Source organism: Pipra filicauda, unplaced genomic scaffold, assembly GCF_003945595.2.
Source record: "Pipra filicauda isolate LSUMZ 115617 unplaced genomic scaffold, ASM394559v2 scaffold40_size4127951_pilon, whole genome shotgun sequence".
Lineage (NCBI taxonomy): Eukaryota > Metazoa > Chordata > Aves > Passeriformes > Pipridae > Pipra > Pipra filicauda.
Window position 1 is genome coordinate 443322 of NW_024104543.1, and position 23753 is coordinate 467074.

At 34.7% G+C, this 23753-nt stretch overlaps 1 protein-coding gene across 1 annotated transcript in view; it reads left to right on the forward strand.

The window, feature by feature from the left end:
• The window catches only part of ADAMTS20 (ADAM metallopeptidase with thrombospondin type 1 motif 20), a 97218-nt gene that overhangs the window by 33293 nt on the left and 40172 nt on the right, over positions 1–23753 (forward strand). The window contains exons 9-22 of the mRNA XM_027710968.2: positions 164–310; positions 959–1100; positions 2351–2455; positions 11192–11337; positions 12710–12891; positions 12988–13124; positions 14268–14385; positions 18099–18194; positions 19431–19597; positions 19706–19835; positions 20917–21043; positions 21730–21940; positions 22468–22632; positions 23352–23516. Of these exons, the coding sequence (XP_027566769.1) occupies positions 164–310; positions 959–1100; positions 2351–2455; positions 11192–11337; positions 12710–12891; positions 12988–13124; positions 14268–14385; positions 18099–18194; positions 19431–19597; positions 19706–19835; positions 20917–21043; positions 21730–21940; positions 22468–22632; positions 23352–23516 (2038 nt within the window). The remainder of the gene's footprint in view (positions 1–163; positions 311–958; positions 1101–2350; positions 2456–11191; positions 11338–12709; positions 12892–12987; positions 13125–14267; positions 14386–18098; positions 18195–19430; positions 19598–19705; positions 19836–20916; positions 21044–21729; positions 21941–22467; positions 22633–23351; positions 23517–23753) is intronic.

Here is a 23753-nt window from a genome sequence, read left to right on the forward strand (position 1 = left end):
AGATACCTATTGCCATAATATCAGATAGATATATTGAGTTCCATTAAATTTTAAGGCATTTTCAAACTCGTTTGAATTGAAAACACGTTTGCTTTTATAGCAAAGAGAGTTTCAGTTAATTATTGCTGAACTTGTTTTGGAGTTTGTCTGTTTTGCTTTTTAGGTTTAATGTACCTCATGATGACAGTTTTAAATGTAAAGAAGCTGGAATTAAACATCAGTATCACGTAATGGCTCCAACTTTAAATTATCATACAAGTCCATGGACCTGGTCAAAATGCAGTCAAAAATATATCACTGAATTTCTCGAGTGAGTGTCAATATAATGCTGTGGTTTAGAGTGTTATTTTTCTTTTTTTTTTTTTCCAATTTCTTGTATTTCTGAGAAGCATTTTAAAGGTATTGCTTAAAAACAGTTTTTGCACTGCTCTTTTGTTTAACCTAAGAGGGTTTAACTTGTAGGGCCTTAGTCCTCCAGAAAAATACATGATTCATGACTTTGTTAAAGTTGCACTCAACATACAAAGCTAAAGGATTTTTTATTTTTTTAAATGTAGTGGCATAGTTTATTGAAAAAATCTTCAGTATTATTTTAATAGGTTAGAATAGGAACTGTTTATTTTCTGAAGTTTTTATGTAAAAATAAATGATAAGTATAATTTAGGCAGTACCATCTTCTTTTTCTTTCCTTTTTTTTTTTTTTTTAATGAGCAATGTCTGCCAGAAAAAAAACCAACTTCATTTTGTTTGATGGATCTAAATGCAAAATGCAAAAAGGAAAACCAAGTAACCTGGTTTAATTATTCATGAATTTTAATTAAAGTCATTATATAGGCAAGTAGGCATGCAAACCCATAACTCCACTGAGATATACATGTGTAAGTGTTGGATGAGTAGTGAGAAGGTTTCCAATGAATTAAGAGTGATTTATTCACATTTTGTTCCTGTTTTACAACAGTACTGGCTATGGTGAATGCCTCCTAGACAAACCTAGTGAAAGAATATATGATCTTTCCTCTCAGCTGCCTGGGTCAATGTATGATGTCAACAAGCAGTGTGAACTTACGTTTGGTATTGGGTCACAAGTGTGCCCATATCTGGTGAGTGAAAACCAGACAAAGTTGTGCTCAATCTATACTAAAAAGTTACTGAAAATTACTGGTGTGGGAATAATTTTATCCTGAAATAAGTAAAAGTTCAGGTTATATTCTTCTGAATGGGGAAGCATTCAGTGCACAACACTGCAATTTCATATGCAAGAAATATATAGAAATAAAAAGTAGGATGCATTCATTTTGATTTCCACATCTGTGATTGTGATAATTCCTTTAAAAGATCTAAAACTGCATAAATTAAGGTTTCCTGCAACACTTTCTGCAAATGTTTTCATATTATTGGTCATATCTTACATTAACAGGTCTTGCTTCTCTGCTTCTTTTAAAAATTTATAACTTAAAAACTAATATATTATCTCAAACATTTGTTCTAAATGGTCCAAAATGACTCCCTACTTTCTCAGAGAGTGAAAAAATATTTTCGAGCCTGATAGAGTGCACATTTTGTACACAAAATTGAGATATGGAAAGAAAACTTGACTAGGTTAATATTGAAACTTAAGTTGTATTGTGAAAACTTAATATGACCATTTCAATATAAACATAAATAAAACATTATGACTTTATACGTTACTGTCAGGATGTCAGTGTTAGATTTTGTACTAAGTTGTAAAATACCTCTACCAATATTGTATGGCTTGTTGGAGCTGTTCGAAGAAGAGAATTTAAGATCAGATTCAGACTGAATTCAGTGGAGGTGAGGCAAATTGTTGTTTTGGAGGAGTCACACTTTATGGGAATATTATAGAAAAGGAAAGGAAAGGGTACTTCAAAGACTGAAGAAGGTGTTTCTGAAGACTGCTTTTTAAACCCTATAATCCATAAGGGTTATTTGTCTGTTAACAGTCTTTTAACTATTTGAAAAGGAGGCTTTCTTCTTAATTTTATAGGCAGTGTATTTAATTCTTGTTGAACTCAGAGCCTTTTTGTGGGGAATTATGTGGAAACTGTGCTGCATAGTATTAACCATAAGCTCTTGCATATTTTTAAATTAATTTTCCAACTGAAATAGAAAATGAAGTTATCTATTACTCTCATGGGATCACTTTCAAATATTCCACTTTGCTGTTTGGCCTTAATCAAGGTCTGTTTTAGTTTTGTGGTGTTTTATCTGTGGAAAATGGTAGTACTAATAGCAAACACTAAGCCCACACAGTATGAGAAAATTCAAATATCACAACTACTGTCTAAAATGGTGTTAATGGTACAAAAAAGTAATCTGTTTTTCTTTTCAGAAACAATGCAAACGCTTATGGTGCACAAGCACAGAAGGTGTTCACAAAGGTTGTCGTACTCAGCACATGCCTTTGGCCGATGGAACGGTTTGTGGTGTGGGAATGGTAAGCCTTGATTTGTTTCTCAGTGCTTGCAATTTTTGATATAGATAAGAAAGATCAGTGCTTGCTGTGTGGCAATACTGTGCCTGTAGTACACCGATTGTGTGAAGAGTGTCTACCTGGTTTCACCTGCAATTCTGTAATGTTATGTTATAAAAAATATAATTGTTCAGAGTAATTATTAAAGTTTACAGATGCCACATTGGTTAAAAATTAGGTGCTTGAGTACTTTATTGGTCTAGTCTTTGGCTTTTTCATGTCTCACTTCACCACTGGAAAACAGAGCATTGTGAGAAGAAATATTTTTCAGATTTTTTATATGTTCAGGTACGACAGTGATTATCTAAGTAGGGATGTTTTATTATTCTGAGCTGCTTTTAACAGTAGTGTGCTTTGTCAGCTTCAGGGGCTGTGCGAACAATGTTAAATTTTTTTTTAAATAGTTTTATATGTTCAAAGGATTAAAAAATCTAATTTAATTTCTATGTATAATAAGCTGATACATTTCACTCCGTTATTTCTACATTTCCCCCAATAACTTTTAATCTCTACAGACTGTGTTTAACAAGACAATATTGATGAGAAGTTTGAAAACAGTGTCTTAATGGATAACAATTTAGGCATTAAACTGTCTCAGATGGTTTCTTTCTGTCTTGCAAGATTATAAAAAGTTACTTGCAGGTTGCAGTGGAAGCTTTGCTTGATTATGTATGCAGCTGGTGTTACAGTGTTTAACCCGTTTTTCAGTCAGTCACTGATCAGAAAGGAAGTTCATCTTTTATGTAAACTTCATGTGTAATCTTCAGTTAAATTGACTCTACTTTGGCAGCATCAGAGGATTTCTTTTATATAAGAATACAAAAACCTGTTTTATGTAATTAGTGCTGTGAAACCATTTTTCTCTAGGAGGTGAAGAGCTAATTACAGTCATTACCTCTGAAAGATGTAAGAAAGAACAGCAATTAATTAATCTGACAAATTGTCGTCTGTTTCTGTCTAAGGGACAACTCTTTTCAAGTTCAGTCCACAAGCTGCTGTTGATGTTAATGGGTATAAGACATTAATATTTAACAGCAAGCTAAATCAATTTATCTTTGGCATTTGTGACATTATTGCAGTGATGAATACAGAAAAGGTCCATTTAAGGAATTTGTTATTTTAGTATCAACTTTCTAAGCCTAACTTTCACAGGTTGTGTGTCTGATTAATGGATCTTGCTCTGTGGACTACTCTAACAGTTCTTGTGTTTTCCTTCCCAAAATTTACAAGAAGATAGAAATCTAATAATTTCAGAGACTCTTAAGCATATGAGCAAACAGCTTTTCCTGAATGCCTGCACTTCCTAATGGAATATTTTCTTGCCACATGCAATCTATCAACATGCACACATTTTGAATACGTTTGTTTTGTATGTCTCATGGTGCACACGTCTGTAGAGCTCAGTGTCTTCTTAATATATATGTAATATCCGCAGTAGGTATGGGTAGCATTTTCTTAAAACATTAAAGGGATAATGCAGCCTAATTCTTCAGAGTCTTATAGACAATAAAGAAAATATTTTCTTGAGTATCTGAACATTGCCTGTATTAATTCTACAGGGTTAATATTATTATCTATAATTATGATTTCTAAAAAAGAAAACTTTCAATTTTACTTCAATTTGCTGACTCGTTAAATTTCTTTGAGCTGATCAAACTGTACTTTGCTTGTCCTAGAATTGCCTGTAAAAATTAATTATATTTGCTTGTTGGGCTTCTGCTGAAATATCTGAAAATTTCTCTTCAGCTCCTGTTATGCATTCTGAGCGCTAAGGGTTGACAGTATCCTATAAGTAGCAATTCTGCCATGTCTGAGTAAAGTTTCTCATTTTATCACTACTCACATTGTGTCTCATCACTTCTGGTTTTGTTTGTCTATTTGGTTTCACAGAGATTTGTAGGAACTCTAAGTTTCTTCCAGCTCTTTTAACATCAAATAGACCTTCCCTGAAGCAGGGAGTGCAGCTTATTCAGTACTTCAGAGACAAAATGGTAGCAAATATAACTAGACATGCCGTATGTAAACACTTATTAGTTTTGCAGGGGTGAATTTCTGCACACCATAGGACTGCATTAGTCATTACTTGAAAGTGTTTCTGGTGTTCTTTTACGAGAGATATTATTAAACACAAAGGTATATATTCCTGAGTCGTCTTCCTAAATACAATTATATATCATAACTACAAAATAAAGTTTGTATTAAAATTTTTTTTATCATGAAATGGGGCACAATACCATGAAAATGTTAGATGTTTAGTGCTTTTTTGTGTTTTGTTTCTGTCATCAAAGCTACTGTGGGAGGTTTTTTGAAATTAAGAGCAGTGCTGTATGATTACGCAGATGTACCCTGCACAATGGATGCCACAGTGAATTTTGTAGATACAGTTGCAATTGTTGTTGTCAAGGTATAAACTATATATAAATTAAAAGTATAAATCCAAATAAGAACAGTATTTATATGCTGCATTGAGGACCAAGATAGCAGAGGATGCTCCTATGCATTACAAGATATATGAGAGAATTGTTTTCCATTAGGACAGAAACCGAACTGCTTTAGTTGGCCTAGTTTTCTTCTCTTAAATGTCATTACTCTAGTTGTCATGTTCCAGATAGGTGCTAATTTGATGGATGTTTAGGAAATGTGAATAACTTAGAGCAGAACTTCTAGCCCTGCTTCCTCTTAGGTTTTCTTGTTGCATTCTAGTCAAAAATTTCTTTGTGCTTTGAAATTTCTGTAGACCAGCAGACTCTTGTTTGGATTCTGTTTTCAATTGTTTTTTTATTTTGTTATCTGTTTCTTTTATTTTTTGGATTTCTGTAGTGAGGAATTGACTTGCATTTGTCCTCTTGGGATAGTATAAATGATTTTTCCACATCTTAAACATGAGAAGTTTTGAGGTGTTTTATGAACCTTCTTTCTAAAATTCCAAAGGAGTGAGTTTGAAGAGTGATTCAGGTTTTGGTATTTTGAATGTCTTTGCTCATATTTTAAAAAACCCAAACAAAATTCTAAATCTCCGGGTACCAGTTTTCACAGTGTGGTTGATGACATTCAGAGAAAATACTTAATCCCATTTCATGGTGGATCTAATTAAAGGGAGTAGGAAGCTAGAAGTGTTATGGAAAATAAATATCTACACTATTATATGTAACCAAATTAGCTACAAGCCAACTGATATACAAACTCTCCTTACACATCCATCTCCAGCTTACACCTGGCTCAGAATCATGGCTTCTGTATAATGAAGTTGATGCAGTTTTTAGCAGTGTAATTTATATGATATTCATTCCAATAATGGTAACTCATCTGTTGGAGTTAGTGATACACATCTGAGCCCCAAAAAAAAAAAATCTCCAAAGAAAAATAGTTGTTGAAACCATCTATTTTCTAGGAGTGGCATTCTCAGAACAAGTTGTTTTTGCTATGAAAATAACAGCAAAAATACCCAATGAAGTGTGGGGGTTTTATAATTATATTTTGAGACGCTTGAAAGGGTTACACTCTGGTCCTTGCTGGATTCCTGAGGAATATAGAAATATGCCCATATTCCATTGATTCCTTGGACATTGGAATGGAGAGGTAGGAGGTAGCTATGTGATTCTGACCTAAACTTTTCCATGTCCTGGAAACTACATAATGGTAGTTTGCTACTTAAACACTGAAAAAAGCAAATGTCATAGAAGTCTGGAAAAAAACTGTATAACAGCAAGAAGGAATTCACATGATACAAGTAACAGTTACATTGGAAAGCATGTGCCTTTGTCTGTTTTAGAGAAATGTTTACCACTTCTATTCACTGTAGATATATAGTGTATATTGAGCTAGCATCTAAAAATATCTAGAATAAGTATCAAGTGAATTAAGATTTCATCACTTTAACATAGAAGATAGGGTTATAGGGACAATTGAGGATAGGGATGCAGAGCAACAAAGAATTGCTTGGAACAGTAAAAGAAATACCAGCCTGATTCTGAAGTGTGTTTGCTGTTCTTCAGTTGTAGGTTACTGCTCATGTATTGATTTCTATTAAAAATCATTGCATAGCTTGACTACCTCGTGAATGTAATGCATTAAGAGTTTTAATCTAAAAGAATAAATCATTTTATGTGTATATGTGTAAAGTAAGTATAAAAAATTCAGATGGATTTTATCAGAGTTGAGTGATAGGGGGATATGTTCACCATCTGGAAAGCAGCAGCAGATCTTTTGAACTGTAAGAACAGAGTAAAGTATGGGCTCAAACCAAGAATTTTTTCTATAAACTGGGATTTCACAGAAATACTTTTCTGATGAGATATAATTACAGAAAAAGCAAAAGTTTCAAGGGAAAAAATAAAGTATGCAGATTTTTTGTAAGAATAAATTGAAAATGTTGAAAAAAATAACATTTTGTGGGGTTTGTTCATAATGCATTTGAGTTATAAATTTAGACTCGTCTGAGAATCCGTGCTACAGAGAGGGAGAGACCTGAGATGCCGTGGTTACAACTTCAGTTAGATATCTTTCCAAGCTCCATTTCTTCTGTCTTGTATACTCGTTTCATTAACTGCTCTGTTTTTACTCCTTTTTTATGCTCTATGGTCCTACTCTCATCTTGGTTCTTAGAGCAGTGTGCTTTCTGGACTATGTGTATTATAGGACGGAGAGGAGGCATAGGTTTAGTGTACAGCAAAAGGTTTTGTTACATCCACTTGCAGTTAAGACCGAGGCCTGTAGCAGTACATTCATTCAAGGGAACGAATGGGAACACTGCACAGACATGGACACAGGCAGCACCAACAGGAGTTTGGCATTCGAGTGAGTGTTTATCTTCACTCCCTGCTCTTGGGATTTTCTGCTGAATCTGTGTAACTTCAAAGATTCATACTCCTTTCCCAGCTCTGTGTGATTGCAATCTTCTTTGAGACAGTTCATGCTCATAATTCAGCTACAGGCCAAATGCATCATAGTCAACTGATCTGCTGCAGCACTGTTTAGGGTTTTTCTGTTTCATGGCTACCAGCTATGCCTGTTTTCCTTTCCTGCATTTAATCCACTATAACCTTCTCTTCCTGTGCTATTCACAGGCATTCTCAGGGTGCTGTTTGGATTGTATTTTATAAGGCAAAAAAAAGAGTCAGAACAAAAAAACTGGATATTTGGCAGGCAAAATACAGACCTTCATGGCCACTTCTGCAATACTTTGTCCATTTCACTTTCTCTGCATACTTGTCTTTGGTGTTCAGTCATCTTATTTCCTTTTAGAGGCACCAGCAGCTACCAGTATCATCCATGGAAACATGTTTGTATCCGGAAATAAGCTCAAGAAAACCTATTCATCTCTTTTTCTGCAAGGCTATGTGGGGCTCCAGTGCATGGAATGATGTCCTCATACACTGAGCATCAGTGTGTCAGTCTTTGTCTTAAGGTCTTCAAAAACCATATGTATATCTGTGAGTAGCCTGGAAAATATAGGCAGTAAGAGTGAACTTGGAGTTCTTTTCCTGCTGTGAGTCATAAAAGGCTGTGTAGGAAGTGCTTGATTTCAGAGGAGCTCTAGTCCTGTTCCGCATGTATCTGTCACTCTCCTTGATTCAGTCGAAATCAAGCATAGCCTGGCAAGTAATGCTTTAATAATTTCTTTCAAAGTTGCTTTCCTGGAAATTTGGCAAATTCAGTAAGAGATAAGTTGGAAGCACTCAAAGTCAATTTATCAAATCATAGGGTAATCCATAGGTAAGATTCAAACTGTTTATTATAAGCAGGTTATTAAAAAATACAAACCAAATTTGAATCATTAACCCTCCTCTCATCTCTGAAGATATAATAATTAGATGCAGCTTTGAGTCAGAATTTCTGTCTTCTTGACAGAAAACCAACTGTTGATCTTGGCTAGAGCAGCATTGTCACTTACTGCAGTCAGTATGTTTGGAATTAAGTGTGATACCCACTTTACATGATGCATACGTTATATTTACCATAAAAAATGCAGGAAAAAATTGTTTAGGAATTATATTTAAGTTTATGGAAGTTCTGTATATCCTAGTATTCTCAGTGAAGCAATGATTCAATCAAGCACAGAGGAACATCTGGAACATGTCTGGTGCCAGAGTTTTCTACCGTGACTTCATCATGTTGCTTCAGTAGGAATGCAGCGGAATAATAGCTGAGACAAGTTTGTTGAATAAGCTATTAAAATCCCAGATGTGAACATATGCTTTGCATTTTTATGGATCAAAATAATGCTGTTTTGGGTATAAAATTTCATTTTACAACTCTCTCTTTTCCTGAAAGTTCCCTTCAAGTTACTGTGAATGGAAGAAAAACCTAAATGCTAGGTCACATATTAGAATGCAGTATTTGTTTTGTGAAGGAGGATTTAAAATCTTCAGCCTATAGTCTAAAAAATTATTTCCTAAGATGCTAATGACAGTTCTTGGAAAGGCAAGATTTTAATATTTCCTCATTTACCTTATGGCTGCACTACCTTTTATGGTACTTGATGTTAAATACTAGAAGATTTGTATGTAAAGGTACCAGTACCCTAAGGGCATCTTGAAAAAAATAATAAAAACTAACAGTAAGCACTCCTGTGAGACTTCATATGCACATAGGTAGTTTTCTTGGTGTTAAGTTAAAGCATTAGTCTTAACATCAAGCAAGTGATGATCTGGCCAATTGACTGGATCATTTAAATGGTTATATGAAAAGATAGATCTAGATTTTTTCTGTGATTGCTTTGGGCATTACAATCACCTGGAATGGTCATATTCTTAGAGGAAGGCATCCAGGACTTAAAAGATATGGCCTATGTGCAAGAGTTGGTGTGATGAAAAGTTATACAACCAGGCAGTTTTGTCATCAGGTTGAATTAGGAACTCAGGCAGAACCTTGAAAAGAGAATCAGATTCTGGAACAAATTCCTGTTTTGAGAGCAAAATGATCAGTAGCAAAGAACATAACTATCAATATAATAAAAGCATATACTAATTAGGAAATAAAAAATAAATTTGTAAAATGCTGTAGTTGTAAAAAAAGGGGTGTAATCCTTGAATTATTTTATCTTTTGTGTATCAGAGATTCTGAAATTGTTTTATGTGCCAGAGATTTTAGTTACCCAAATCCTTCTAGACTTTAAGGTAATACAAGACTGTTTCGTGTCGTAGAGAGGCAAATCCTAAGCTTCAGAAATAAGAAACAGTTGAGTAGACATAATCTTCTCTTGATGATTCCAGTGACTGATCCGTGTATATACTGCAGGGAAAGATGGAATAAGCCACTCCCTGTCAATATGAGTAGGAGAATCCCTCCTGACTACGAACCTAGTTGATGATCAGTCTAATCCTGAGTCTGCAAACAGGCATCTAAAATAAAGAATTCTCTCTATTATATATGAGCACTGACCCCATGTATTCAGCCTTACCCAGTGTCTTGTCTCCAGATACAGGCAGTCTTTGATGCCTCGGGTGGTGTTTGGAGTCAAGGACAAAGTTGACACATTATTCAAATACAAGTCAGCAGGATACATTGTGCTGATATTATAGTATCTTGTAAATATTCTATATTAGTATGTAAACTATTCCACTATGTTGTGATCAAATATACCACTTGGGATTTTCTAAAGCATACAAGTGAATTAGAATTCCAACTGCCATAAGTCATCAGTAGGATTAGTGCTGGTAATTCCTGTGGGTTCTTTGGAAAAAGTCACAATGCACCAATCATAAGATTCTCATTTAGACTTTTTAGTCATGTACTGTCCAGTCAGATACTGGACAGTAAATATTTAGAAGCAAGAGATAGATCACTTTATGCTTCTGGGAAAAAAAACTGTCTATAAATAATAACAGTTACAGTGCGTTGAGGTCTCATAAGTGGCATGACTACAAAAAAAGAGTTTTGCAATCTTTGTCTTCTTAATAATGTAAATCCCAGCAGATGAAATAAAAATTACTCCTTTATGTAAATTTTTAGTTGGAAATAGGTAGTTCTTCACCAGGAAAAAAATCTGAAGTAACAGAATAGACATTGTAAAGTAGTATCTTGCTCTAAGAATTATTATTTCTCTAACTATTAATACCATTTTAATTGTAATAACAATTTTTTTTAATTAGTAGTAAATAAAAAAGGTTTTTTAAAATATAAATAAAATATTTCACACCTTTTGTTATAGACATGAAAGTCTGAGTTCAAACACGAATCTATAGCATCACTTTGCTTTACCATAACCAAGGTCTTAAATGCTTGGCTGCTTTTCCCAAACAGTCCCACTAGATAGTTAGCTTTTGAGATGTTCAAAACACCCTGATTTGCTTGGTGGTTTGTTACGAGTTTTCACTCTTTGTATCAGCATGAATTCTAAATTAAACTGGAAAATCTCAAACATAAAAGACAGTTGTAAATCTATTTTTGAAGTTTGTGCAAGAAAACATATTGGGAATCCAAGACTGTAAGAGTCTTATAGAGGCATTTGGTCAAAGTGAGAAGACTTAAATATGTATTCAGCATCCAGTAGCTTTCATAGTGAGCAAAGAAATCTAGACAGCATTTTTAAAAATATGAGTACTGGATAAGTTATCTCAAAGGAAATCGAACATTTTAGAAAATATCTGGATCCAGATAAGCGTAGTGAGCTCTTAAATTTTGTTCTTTCTGTGGCTAAAATATACAGTAAACTTTTACTTGGAATTAAACATTTTATTTTATTTGTCAACTGTGCAGCACTGCCGCCATGGAATTTGTGTGAGCAGAGAAATGGAGATGCGTCCTGTAGATGGAGAATGGGGTCCATGGGGGCCTTACAGCTCATGTTCAAGAACTTGTGGAGGTGGAATCAAGAGCACCACCAGGCTGTGTAATCGACCAGAGTATGTTTTTTATTGTGTTTTACATTAGTGCATAATGAAGATATTAAGAAAGAATGGATTGGTTCAAATCAAAATGAAGGTATTGTGAGCAGCACAAATTAGTTTGAAGCACCAGTAAAAACATGCTTGTTTCAGCTGTGTTTGGAAAGAGATATAGGCCTACAGACTCTGATATGCAGAGGACTTTTAGATCGCCCTTGTCTTTAAATAATATAATTTATACTTATAGATGTTTCCGAAGACTTATATTGGCAGGGTCTTTTTTTTCAAGATTAACTGTTGAGGTTTCTTTAAACATTGAGATGCTTTCTTTCGAGTAGGAGCTGAAAAAAGAAGTATATGTATTCCCTACTGAACTGTTTAGTGAAACACTTGATTTGCTTTAAGGCTTTTCCACAACATCGCCACCAGTAATGCCCCACAAGGAACACTGGTTATAGCAGAGTCATTTACAGCTTACCTTTGTAATGAGAAACTTCCATTGAACGAATAATTCCATGTGAATTTCATTCTCTGTAATAAAAATCAAAGAGAACTTTACCCTTAACTTGTCCAGAACCAGAACCACAGCTGCTCCCTGGGTTGTTTCAGGGTTTTTCTAGGAAGTCATGCCCACTTGATATTATCAGTGGGATAAATTAACTTCTATCAGATGGCCCCGGGTTATTTTATTTTCTCTGATGAGCAAGAAGCAGTAGACTAGATTGCCATTAGATATCCTCTGTCAATCTGTAGTAATTGATAGTATCAATATTGCATTGATTTATTCTTGTTTTCCCCAAGAACATACTAATACTGAATTATTTTGTGTCAGGGTTTATGACTGTTAGGAAATGTATTTAAGACTTTACAGTAAATGGGGTGTTTTCCACAATTGTCCCTTTTTATTTCTTTTGATCCCCAAACTGAAACCAATATTAGGACTATAGAAAAGAGTGTGTCAGCTCCTAATTGTCTTCTTTCTTTGTCATTCTGTAAAATAATAATTTCAAATTACTGAGGAGATGCTGCTTCTGTAAAAATAAGGCTATAATCTTAGCTCAATGAATAAAAGCATTAAATAATGCTTTTTCCCAGGCAAAATAGTTATAACTCTAAGAGAAGTAAAAGTGTAATAGGCATTAATAAACATCAGTAGCTTGATTACCACCTACCTCAGCAGTAGTATTTTACAAATATTGTTTCATTTTCTTCTCTTGGGTATAAATGAATGCACAGTGCAATAGAAGTTAAGTGTGTATGTGTAAGTCAGTAACAGCTGACAGAATGCTGTGTGAGATTTTGCCTTTTATATCAGTGGCTTGAGCCACTTTTAATGGAAAACAGCAATTTTAGAAAATGAGTGTGTTTTACATTTACCTTTTTTTGTTAGGCCAAGAAATGGAGGAAAGTACTGTGTTGGTCGCAGGATGAAATTTCGGTCATGTAATACGGATTCATGTCCAAAAGGCAAAAAAGATTTCCGGGAGCAACAGTGCTCTGAATTTGATGGCAGACACTTCAACATCAATGGTCTTACATCTGCGGTTCGCTGGCTTCCAAAATACAGTGGTAGTAAGTAATTATGCATTTTTTAAACTAACAAAATAAAAATGTTACTTTAATTAAAGTTTTAAAACAGACAAGAAACCTGTTGGATTTTCTTTCCAGTTTCTATGAAAGATCGCTGTAAACTTTTTTGCCGAGTTTCTGGAACAACTTCCTACTATCAGCTGAAGGACAGAGTTGCTGATGGTACTCCCTGTGGAGCAGAAACCAATGACCTTTGTGTTCAAGGCTTATGCAGGGTATTTAAATCTAAACTTATTAATTATTAAAATCAATTTTAGCAGATGGTAGATATTAAATATTAATCCAAATAAACTAATGAAAATACGATGTTCTGAGTTTGCTTAAGCTGATTTTATTCCCTATCAAATTAGAGATCTAGAAATTGAGGCAATTAAGTGAAGAACATATAATTGAATCTGAAGACCCGGAGTCTTGCCTCATTAAGCCTCATATGTGAGAGAGTTAATATTGTCCGAGTAAGTAGAGAGAAACTGATCCAAAACTGAAATAAAGAGAAGAAAGGAACATGCTGTGTGTTTATTACTGTTGTATTTCTGGTACCAGAGAAGTAAAAACGTAGAAAATCCAACGGTAGATAGATTACATAATTATTATTTCATTGTAAAATCAGGAGGAACTGACTCCTGAAAGGGATCAATTCAGCATTCTTTGCTTAATAGCAACTATGGCACTGCCGCAAGATTTTGCTGGGAGAAGCAAGATGCTATGTTATAACAATTCAAGACTTTTTTGTCGAGCCCAGGTTGTTCTGCTGATTGCAGTGAAACAGTAAATTCAGGATGAGGAGAGTATGTAGCTTTTTTTATAGTGTTGAATCAAGAGGAAAGAGGAAATGCCAGAGAACTGTTCTTTTTATCATAGTTCAGTAAAAAGGGAAGTTTAAGTAAAGATACGTAAACAAAAATTGTGCTCGTGTTAGTTTAACCAGCATAGTCTACGCATATTCCTTTGCTTATTTTGCAGTAATGACAGACGTTAAAAGAATTGATGACCATGTACACGCACATACTGCTTTTAGGATTCCAAGAATTTTAATATAAATATAACTTAAAATTTATACACTATGTTGATTTTTTAATGCAAAATCTTTATGTACTGTTATGTATTCTTATACAGTTCTTTACATATTAAGTCTTCTATTTGGATTGTACATTCTTAATACAACAACACCACTGTGTTTTGCCCTTACATCTCAGCACCAAAAAACTTAAAAGGCTTTTAGTGAATTTCAAGGAACATTAGATATATACAATGAAGAAGAATATTTTGGGGTAGTGGGAAGCTTACATTGTTTGTTTTCACTGTTTTCCATTGGGCTGACTGACACAGGGCTTTTTTATTATTTTTATTTTTTGTAGCAAGCAGGCTGTGATCACGTTTTGAATTCCAAGGCAAGGATAGACAAATGTGGAATCTGTGGTGGTGATAATTCTTCGTGTAAGACACTTGCAGGTACTTTCAACAGTGCTCGTTATGGTATGTTTGTTTTGGTTTTGTTTTTTTTTTTTATCTTAATGCACATTTCACAAAGTGAAATGCACAAAGTATGGCTTTGATATTATGCTTTACATTTAAGGAAGTAGGATATCAGTGTATGTTCTTTAGGACTTCTATCAACAAAAAATATTTCTGATTTTCAGTCACATTCCCTCTTAAGGATGCAGAGGCAAGCATTGTGACATAGTAACCCATTCAAGTGGCAAGAAAAGTCAGTCTGCCCTAAGGTCAAAGCAAAAGACATGAGTAAAAGATATGCTGAGAATAAAAGTATTTTAAAAGGAAGAATGCTTCCTGCTTTGTACTTTGCATTCTCTTGTCTGAAACTATGCAGCTGAAGGACATATTCCAGTGTCTCCTTTTGGTTGTGTAAAGAAATAGCAAGAAGTCTGTTGTGAGCAGCTGATGAGGTTCCTTTTCTCCTATAGTGAAGAAAATAGCCTGTGAAATGTAAGCCTTATCTTTCCAGAGAACAGGGATAGCAATATTTATGTTCTTTCCTCTTCATTGGCAGGTACTGAATGAGAATCTTCTGAATAACACTGGTATTTCCTATTTATTTGATTTAGTTTCTCTAACAGAGCTGCTGATAATTCTTCTATATATAGTCTGTTTTGGGAAGTATGGAGAGACTATTGTACATGTGTAGCAGTGCAATTAAGTAGTTAGAGCACAGAACATAAGGAGAGAAGTCTCCAGGTTAGTATCAGCCTAAAGGCTCTTTCATACCACTTCACTGGTTGGAAGAGACCACAGGTGAAGTGAAAATGATACCTGGAGAGCTGCCAAATAGGATCTTCATAGAACAAAGGAGTTGCTGGTGAAGAGAAAAGTATGCCAAGTGTCCTGTTGGATTTTCTCTTCCCTGGCAGAGGGCTTGCACCAATTGAAAATTACCAAAAATCCTGAAGGTGGGATACAGGTACCTTTCCCATACAAATACGTGTATTTTTTCTTGTGTCTGTCCTGAGAAGCTGCTTATAGGTAGTACACAAATTTTGTCACAAATACATTTGTTACAATTCAAGTGATCATTATGTGAAACTACCATTCATGCAAATATGGTTGTGACTGTCACTCTCTTGCTGTTCATCAACTTTCCATTGTCACAGACTTATTTGCTTCAAATTGAAGTTGGAAGGGAAAAAAAAGCCCCATGTTTTGGGATGAGGAAAACCTTGATTTACTATCTGGCTTTATGCTTAGTTGAATGTTTAAATTATGTTCAAGTTCTTGGAATTATGGCATATAAAAGATGATACTGAGTTGTACTACTAGACAGTATGCTAAACATTCGGAATTATCATTTAGATGTGCTCAACTAGGAGTACAGCAATGCAAACAAGAGGTTGTAGTTAGCTGACCATTAAAACTCCAATGTCCATGACAGGTCTAAGACATCCCTAGGCTGATAACTGAAGACATTGTCTGAGGAAATATTCTTTCCCAAAACCTTCTTAATTAGGATAATAAAATAAGTATGCCAAAGTCTGTGCACTTGATCTTTTTCTTATAACTTCATTTGGTTCCATTTCATACTGAAATAAGTCATTTTACTTGTAAGGTAGAATTTGGAATTGGCAGTAGCAGCCTGTAGTATGTGCTTGTATTCATGCAGTTATAATGTTGTCAGAGTAATTGTTTGAACAGTAGTGAAGCGATCATCAAAAATTCATTACAGGAAAACACTAATTTACTTGGCTACTATTTCAGGAAATGGTAATCTAATTATGTACACATTATTATTATGTTGGCTATTATTATTGCATCGCATTAGAGTATCTGAGGATTTCCTGGACAATGGTCATTCTCATTGCCCTAGTATGTGATCTGTTCTCTTTGTGTATCCTTGACAATGTGCTGTGCAGTTTTGTTTATAATTTCCCCCCATATTTTGTCTTCTTTCATTCTATTGTCACAAGGTCTTTAATGTATGAGATGAGGGGCTTTTTTGAGTGTGTTTTGGTTTTTTGTCCCAGTATGCTGGAAGATTGACCAAACCATATTTATCCAGAGCTTGTCGTGTCAATTTGCAATTGCACTGCTGCCCCCAGGTGGTAAATGTGATAGACCTGTAATTAGAAATCATTTAAATGTGTGGCATAGTTTTAATAGGTTAAAAGCACTGGAAAGTTAGTGAGTTATGAGATTTGTCATGGTTTAACCCCAGCTGGAACCACACAGCCACTCATTCACTGCCTCCCAGTGGGATGGGGGAGAGAATCAGAAGAGTAAAAGTGAGCAAACTCATGGATTCAAAGACAGTTTAGTTTAATAGGGAAAGCAAAAGCCACAAAGCCTCGAAGTAGAGCAAGGAATTCATTCACCGCTTCCCATAGGCAGGCAGGGTTTCAGCCCCAGGAAAGCTGGTCTCCATCACAGATAACAGAGACTTGGGAAAACAAATGCCATTACTCCGACCATCCCCCTTTCCTTCTTTCCCCAGCTTTATATGCTGAGCATGACACTCTGTGGTCTGAGATATTCCTGTGGTCAGTTGTCCAGGACACAGCTGTCCTGGCTGTGTCCCTTCCCAGTTCTTGTGCATCCCCAGTCTCCTCACTGGTGGGGTGGTATGAGAGGAAGAAGAGGCCTTGACTCTGTGTAAGCTCTGCACAGCAATAACAAGAACATTCCTGAATTATCAACATTTTCCAACACAAGTCCAAAAGATAGCCCCATACCAGCTACTGTGAAGAAAATTGACTCTATCCCAACCAAACCCAATACAAAAGGAAAAGAATATTGTCATTTAAATTTTTATCCACAGAGGTGAGTCAATTAAAGTTAAATCCCAGCAAGATTGTTAAACACAGTGAAATAGATGGAAAAGTTATCAAAGCTTATATTAATACTTCAGATTACATGTTTGTGTTTATTATTTGTTTCCAATGTTTGCCTTCCTCAGTTTTTCTCAACCATAAGAATCCTTTAGAATTTGTGATTAACATCTGTGAGAAACAGGTTTGGATTTTTTAACCTATGTTTATGTGCAGAGTGACTGTTTTAAGAAGTAGATCTTGATGCGCCTTATTTTGTTACCTCATGACAAGGCTACCATAGTAGTAATTGGAGATATTACAAGAAATGATGGCTCATTTGTGAAGCATTTGTATTTTAAAGGGAGTGCAGTCAACCTTTAAGCAAGAGAATGTGGATTAAGCATGGCTAATTTAACTGAAACATCTACCTGTGCATATGGCCTGAAACACTGCAATATTTTAGACTCCTTTTTATTATTAATTTATTATATTCTTATTATTTAAGACTCATTCTTTAAAGTGCTGTCATGAAATACTCTTGTGAGAGAAAAACTACCTCAATTGTATAAACAGGGAATTGAGATATTTCATGTTAAGTGACTTATTCAGATTTCTATAAAAGTTTTGTGGTTAAATTTTGAGGAGTCACAGTGTTTCCCGAGTCCCACTTGATATACTTGACTGCTTTCTAGAGGAGTGCTGCTCTCTAGGGATTTTTCTGAGTGGGTTGAACTCATGTTAGTGGTAAAGAGTTGAATTTACTTTTCTGAACACAGAACCTAACACTTCGTAGAACATGAGGGCATTCAGCGTTGGTTGTCTCTGGTGCACTGTAGGGTTTTGTGAATAAAACTGGTTAAATCTATGTTCATATTTACTAGTATTTGACTATTTTTCTATATAATTAATATGTGAATAATTACATTGCAGGTTACAATGTTGTAGTAAATATTCCCAAAGGAGCAACAAACATTGATATTCGACAGTACAGCTACTCAGGGAAACCAGAAGACGACAACTACCTTGGTAAAAGCCTCCTGTGTACAAAGTTGGTGGATAGGTTTTGTGTTCGTACCAGAGATCTGTCCTAGACATGTGTATTATCAGAAGTCTGATAAAGATTTTAGATGGAATATCTAATTACTTTGTATATTTATTTGCCTGAGTCTCTCAGTGGATATTAGTTTCCGTAAAAATGAGTGAGATATTGTTAGGTTTCTGATTCTTAAGGGAGTGCGTTATTTGTCAGATAAGAGGAATTATAACATGTGACATCATTTTGTCAGTTTTTTACTTTGTTGTCACAGTGTTCATTAAAGTGAACTTGAGAATAATGCAGTTATTTGTTGTTTTAAATCTTGGAAGCATACACTTTGTTTACAAACAAAGCAGTCTGACCATCAGGAAACTTATCAGTTATCTCATATTTCTCTTTTTCTATCATGTCTGAGTATAAAGGTCATTGATATATTTGCAAGTGTGCAGGTAACAGAGAATTCACAAGCACATTGTACCAAAAATCTTGGTTGTTCTATTTCACAGTAGTTACATTGTATCTGAAGTGCCTGAAAAAATATTGATGTGTATTTACTTTCTGTCTCTTCTTCCGCTTTCATCCTAGTCAACAAACTTCAGAGTTCTCAAAATGTTTTCCTTGTCAGCTGTTGCCCACATGCAGCTCGCAGGACACAAAAACAACCCTACCCCCGATATTAGCTACCATTTCAAATGTAGTATTGCCTGAATAGCATGCCTGTACTACAAATTCTACCTGATTTTAAAAAGTTTAACTTGTCGTTCATCTTCATTATTGTAGATTGGTCATTGTATTAAATGACTATTATAAATGCTTAATAATTTATTTTTACTTTCAAGTTTACTTTTGAAAGCCACTTCACTAGAAGTAGCTCTAGCAAATACAAGGATGTGGGCTGTAGAGTAGGGCAGAAATACAGATAATTATTGTTTCCTTCTACATAGCAGAACCTAACCAAATTTAGAAGTCATGACTGCAGTCAGCCCTTCAGCAGAACAAATATTGTTATATTAGTATAATGCAGAGAAAATCCATGACAACTGCTTAGGTGAAAGTTACTGATGATTAGGATTGAATTTACTCATTAGAAACTATTTGATACAACTTTATACATGGACTAAAATAAAGCTAAGTGTTGATAAGAAGTTATATTATTAAGAGTTTTTATTGATAGAACCTTTTAATTAAATAGATACTTTATTTCCAATATTTTATTTCACTTATAGCTTTATCTGATATTCATGGAAATTTTATCTTGAACGGAAATTTTGTTGTAAGCATGTCAAAAAAAGAAGTCAATATACAAGGAGCCATTTTTGAGTACAGTGGGTCAAACAATACGATAGAACGAATTAACAGCACTGATAGAGTTGAAGAAGAGCTAACCTTACAGGTGCATGTTTACTTTTTTCATAAGTTTGAAAATTTCCTACATGAACATTATGTTCATAGTTTTATGTTCATATTCACTGAAAAACAGCTATCATTTTATCTCATCAAGGTTTTGTGTGTAGGGAATTTACACAACCCTGATGTGCGTTATTCATTCAATATCCCGATAGAAGACAGAAGTGATTTATTTACGTGGGATCCTTATGGACCCTGGCAAGACTGCAGCAGGATGTGCCAAGGTACTGTGAATTATTTTTTCACCAGAACCAAAAACCTGATGGCATTTAGGATGAGACTAGTCCTGACTACTCTGATTTTTCACCCTTATTTGTAAGGAAGAAATTTATTACTCTCAGTAAACTTTAAGTGCACAGAGCCCTTAAGGGCAGAATAGCTTCTGATTTTTGTTTTTACTATTTTCAGTACTTATGCAATGCAATTCTATACTCAAACCTACCTTTGTAGACATAGGAGTGGTTTGTTAAAACAAAAGTTGAATCAAGTCTAATGCATCCTTAGAAAGCGGTATTGTATATCTACTAATATGTGTTAGATTCTATTATCTTATTTCTAGATGGTCACCGATTTGTCTAGTATTTTTCTTATACATTTATTTGTCTTTTTTTTGTTATCTGCTACAGGGGATGAAGCTCTTTAAAAATATATTTTACTATTTTAAACTCTTATTCTATAGGCCATTCCATTGTTAAAAATAAAGGCACAATATTTATGAAATGAGTATATAAAAGTGTATGTACAGAGCTTTTTGACAGATACTCATATTAGTGGGTGCTAGAAAAGCCTGAAGTCACGTGATGATGAGTTTCTTCTGGTTTTGAGTCTGGCTGTAGACATGGTCATGTGCTAGAGAAGCAGCACATCTGTCAACTGTCAACTGTGCTACTTCTCCCAGCACTCAGGGTATCTTTTAGGTACCCTGTGATCAAATTTTCTGCTTCCTTAAAGGAAAGGATCACAACCTCTTAGTTGACATGGTGGTTTGAAAATATGTTAATTAGCAAAGGACAGACATGATACATTTGGAATACTTAACCTGATGAGTGAATGGACTGTCGCACTTTTGTAGTTGTCTGGAAGCTGATATCCTGTAAGACCACTGTAGGACAGCTGGGAGATGGCAAAGGTCACTGGGACAAGGTTGTTCTCCACCTGGAATGTAGTCAGCATATTTGGGCAGAATCTGCTGTATACAGTGATTAGTGTTAATGGGGTATCTCAGTTAAATTCCTAAATGATGAGAGAAATCCATAAGGCACTCTTATTTTAGCCCCTTATTTCCTTTTTTGGTGCTTTTTCAAGGTATTCGAAGAAGGAGAATGACATGTATACGTAAAAGTGATCATGTAGTAGTGTCTGATCAAAGATGTGAACTTATACCCACTGTACCAAGTGTCTTTGAGGAGTGTAATACAGAGTGTGAATTAAGGTAAACAGACGTTCCTAACTGATTGAGCTATTATGGTCTTATATGTTTTTTTTGATTGAGATTGAAACAAAGTAATTCAGATTGCTTTATCCTCTGTCCCTCCATCCCTCTCTACCTCCCTCATCCTTCCCATCTCTCCTGCTTCTCCTCAAATCTGTTGGCATAATGGGTACATTATATTTACACTTCTGAATCTAAGTAGAGCTAGGGTATTTTTCTAATTTTTATTGGTAAAGTACAAAGTCTTTTGTCAGGATTGTGAATCAGTTCTATATATTCTGGCACAAAAACTTGTATTGCCGTGTGGAAAACATTTTCCATCAGAATTGTACCCACAACTGGAACTAATTTGAAACAGACTTGTGTTTTTGCACTCCAAGAAAGCCCATGCTGAAGTATTCAGAGGATGAAGAGTTAGAATTATAGCTTACATTTTTCAAAGTCACCTAGGAGATTGAGACAAAAGATCCTTTAAGTTTAAAAAGTTGTTTTAAGCCCGTGAGTCAAATCCTTTTATATTGCTTTGAAAATTCCAATCATGAGAGAGACTTTACAGTTCTGTCTGTTCCCTAAAATGTACATCTATATTTACATTATAATCCTTGGTTCATTCTCTGAGTGCTTTATTTGCCATGTTCGTATTTTTTAAAACATAGTTAGCTTTCTACAACAGTTTGTCCTTGTAGGTGGCACAACGTTGGCAAAAGTGACTGCACATCAAGGTGTGGTCCAGGTTATCGGTCTATTGAGATCCGCTGCATGAAGTACTCTAGTTCAAAAGGACTCAGTGCTCCAGTGGATGATAGGTACTGTGCTGATCAGCAGAGACCACCAGCCAGAGAGCCCTGCCATGGTGACTGTATGTTAGCAAACTGGCACTACACAGAATGGTCAGAGGTACAAATTACAAACTTTATAAGTGTACCATTATAGTTCTGGTTAGCATTCATACCAAATTTTTATTTCTTTTTTATTTTTTTAGTTTAACTAAAAAGAAAAAATGTTTGATGAATACAGATTTATTGAAACAGCTAATACCAACCTTTATATTTCAGCAACTTTCTCATACTTCTGTAAGAAACTGTAGCTTGTTTGCAACTTGGTTTTGGAAGTTAGCAGAGATCTGGGAGTTAAAGATGTGTGTTTTATTTACAGTCTTAATAATTTAGTTCTGAGAGTATTTTGAAGAAAAAAAGTGAGTACAAATTCAATTTTATTCTTCATTCAAGAGTTGTATCTTGGAACTATTAAACAAAGTGCTGAATTTGTCTCAAATGGACATATTATCAGTCTGTGCATTATAGGCAGGACACATTTGTCTAGCACAATCATTAATGTCTTACACCTTTAAGATTAATAATGTGTTTTTACCTGGTTTTATTGTGTTCTGTTTCCTGTTTTGTAATATTTTCTATACACTGCAGTGTTCCAGGAGCTGTGCAAGAGGTGTCAGAACCAGAGAAGCTTTTTGTATGAATAACTTGGGTCGTCGTCTTCCTGACAGAGAATGCCAGGAACTTCCAAAAGTTGTAACACAGAGTTGCAATGAATTCTTATGTCCAAGCTGGTCAGTTACTGACTGGAGTGAGGTAATGAAACCATGGAAAACTTAAGGCACATTTGGTCATGGTCATCAATATTAAAATAAGCTTTATTAAGTGTTTAGGGTTTTTTATTCTATTTTGGGGCACACAGCAGTAAAAATTCTGAAGTCTTATGATTTAGCTGATATACATCCCAGATGTATGAGAAAAAAATTACTTGAGAACTTCTGTAAAACACTCCTAGAATTTATTTTTTCTCCGAGATTTTGTTACATTAATATGAGGTAGTGAAGCTACTTAAAGTAAATCTATTTACAGTAATATTATGCATGCCTTCCCTTTTTATGAAGCAATGAGAACTATACAGCCAACCGAAGAACAGAATTATATTCATTTTATTACAGATTATATGGATATAAAAGAATTATGGTTAGTTTAAACATTTTTCCAGTGAAAGCTGTGTTATATATACTCATATTTTAAACAAGTATTCCTTATTCTAATAGAAATTAATGATCTGTACATAGTTCTCATATTTTGTATCTTTAGAATGTTAATAGTGATTCCTTTGTATTAGCACTTGAGTTACTACTTACAGGAAATGGAGAGTTCATAAGAGAACTAGGGTTTTTTTGACTACTTACATTCATGGAATATTTTTGTAATGTATGTGATCTTTAAAATCTGACAAATTACTAGAAGAAATTGAAGCCATTAATGTAGATTCATGTCTTTACAAACTGATGATTCTAATAATGTTACAGTGTCCTGTGACATGTGGCAAAGGAATAAAGCGTCGTCAAGTCTGGTGCCAACTTCATGATGAACAAATGAGAGATGACTTCTGTAATCCAAATGACAGACCAGAAACAGTGACGCCGTGTGAACTTCATGAATGTGCATCTTGGCAAGTAGGGCCTTGGGGATCAGTGAGTACATAAGGATTCCTAGCTTCTTGTTTTATAGTTCAGACTACGAGTGATCACAAAACAATACCTTTTAAACATTTTAGTTGAATCTTTAAGCAGTTATTTCAGTTGAATTGATTAACATGTTTGTTTGCAGGATCCTATTGGCTATCTAACTTGTAATTTAGGAACACCCACATGTAAGTTAAATGCCTAAAATAGTCATTGATCCTGAGCCTTAATATCAAAGACGCTTTT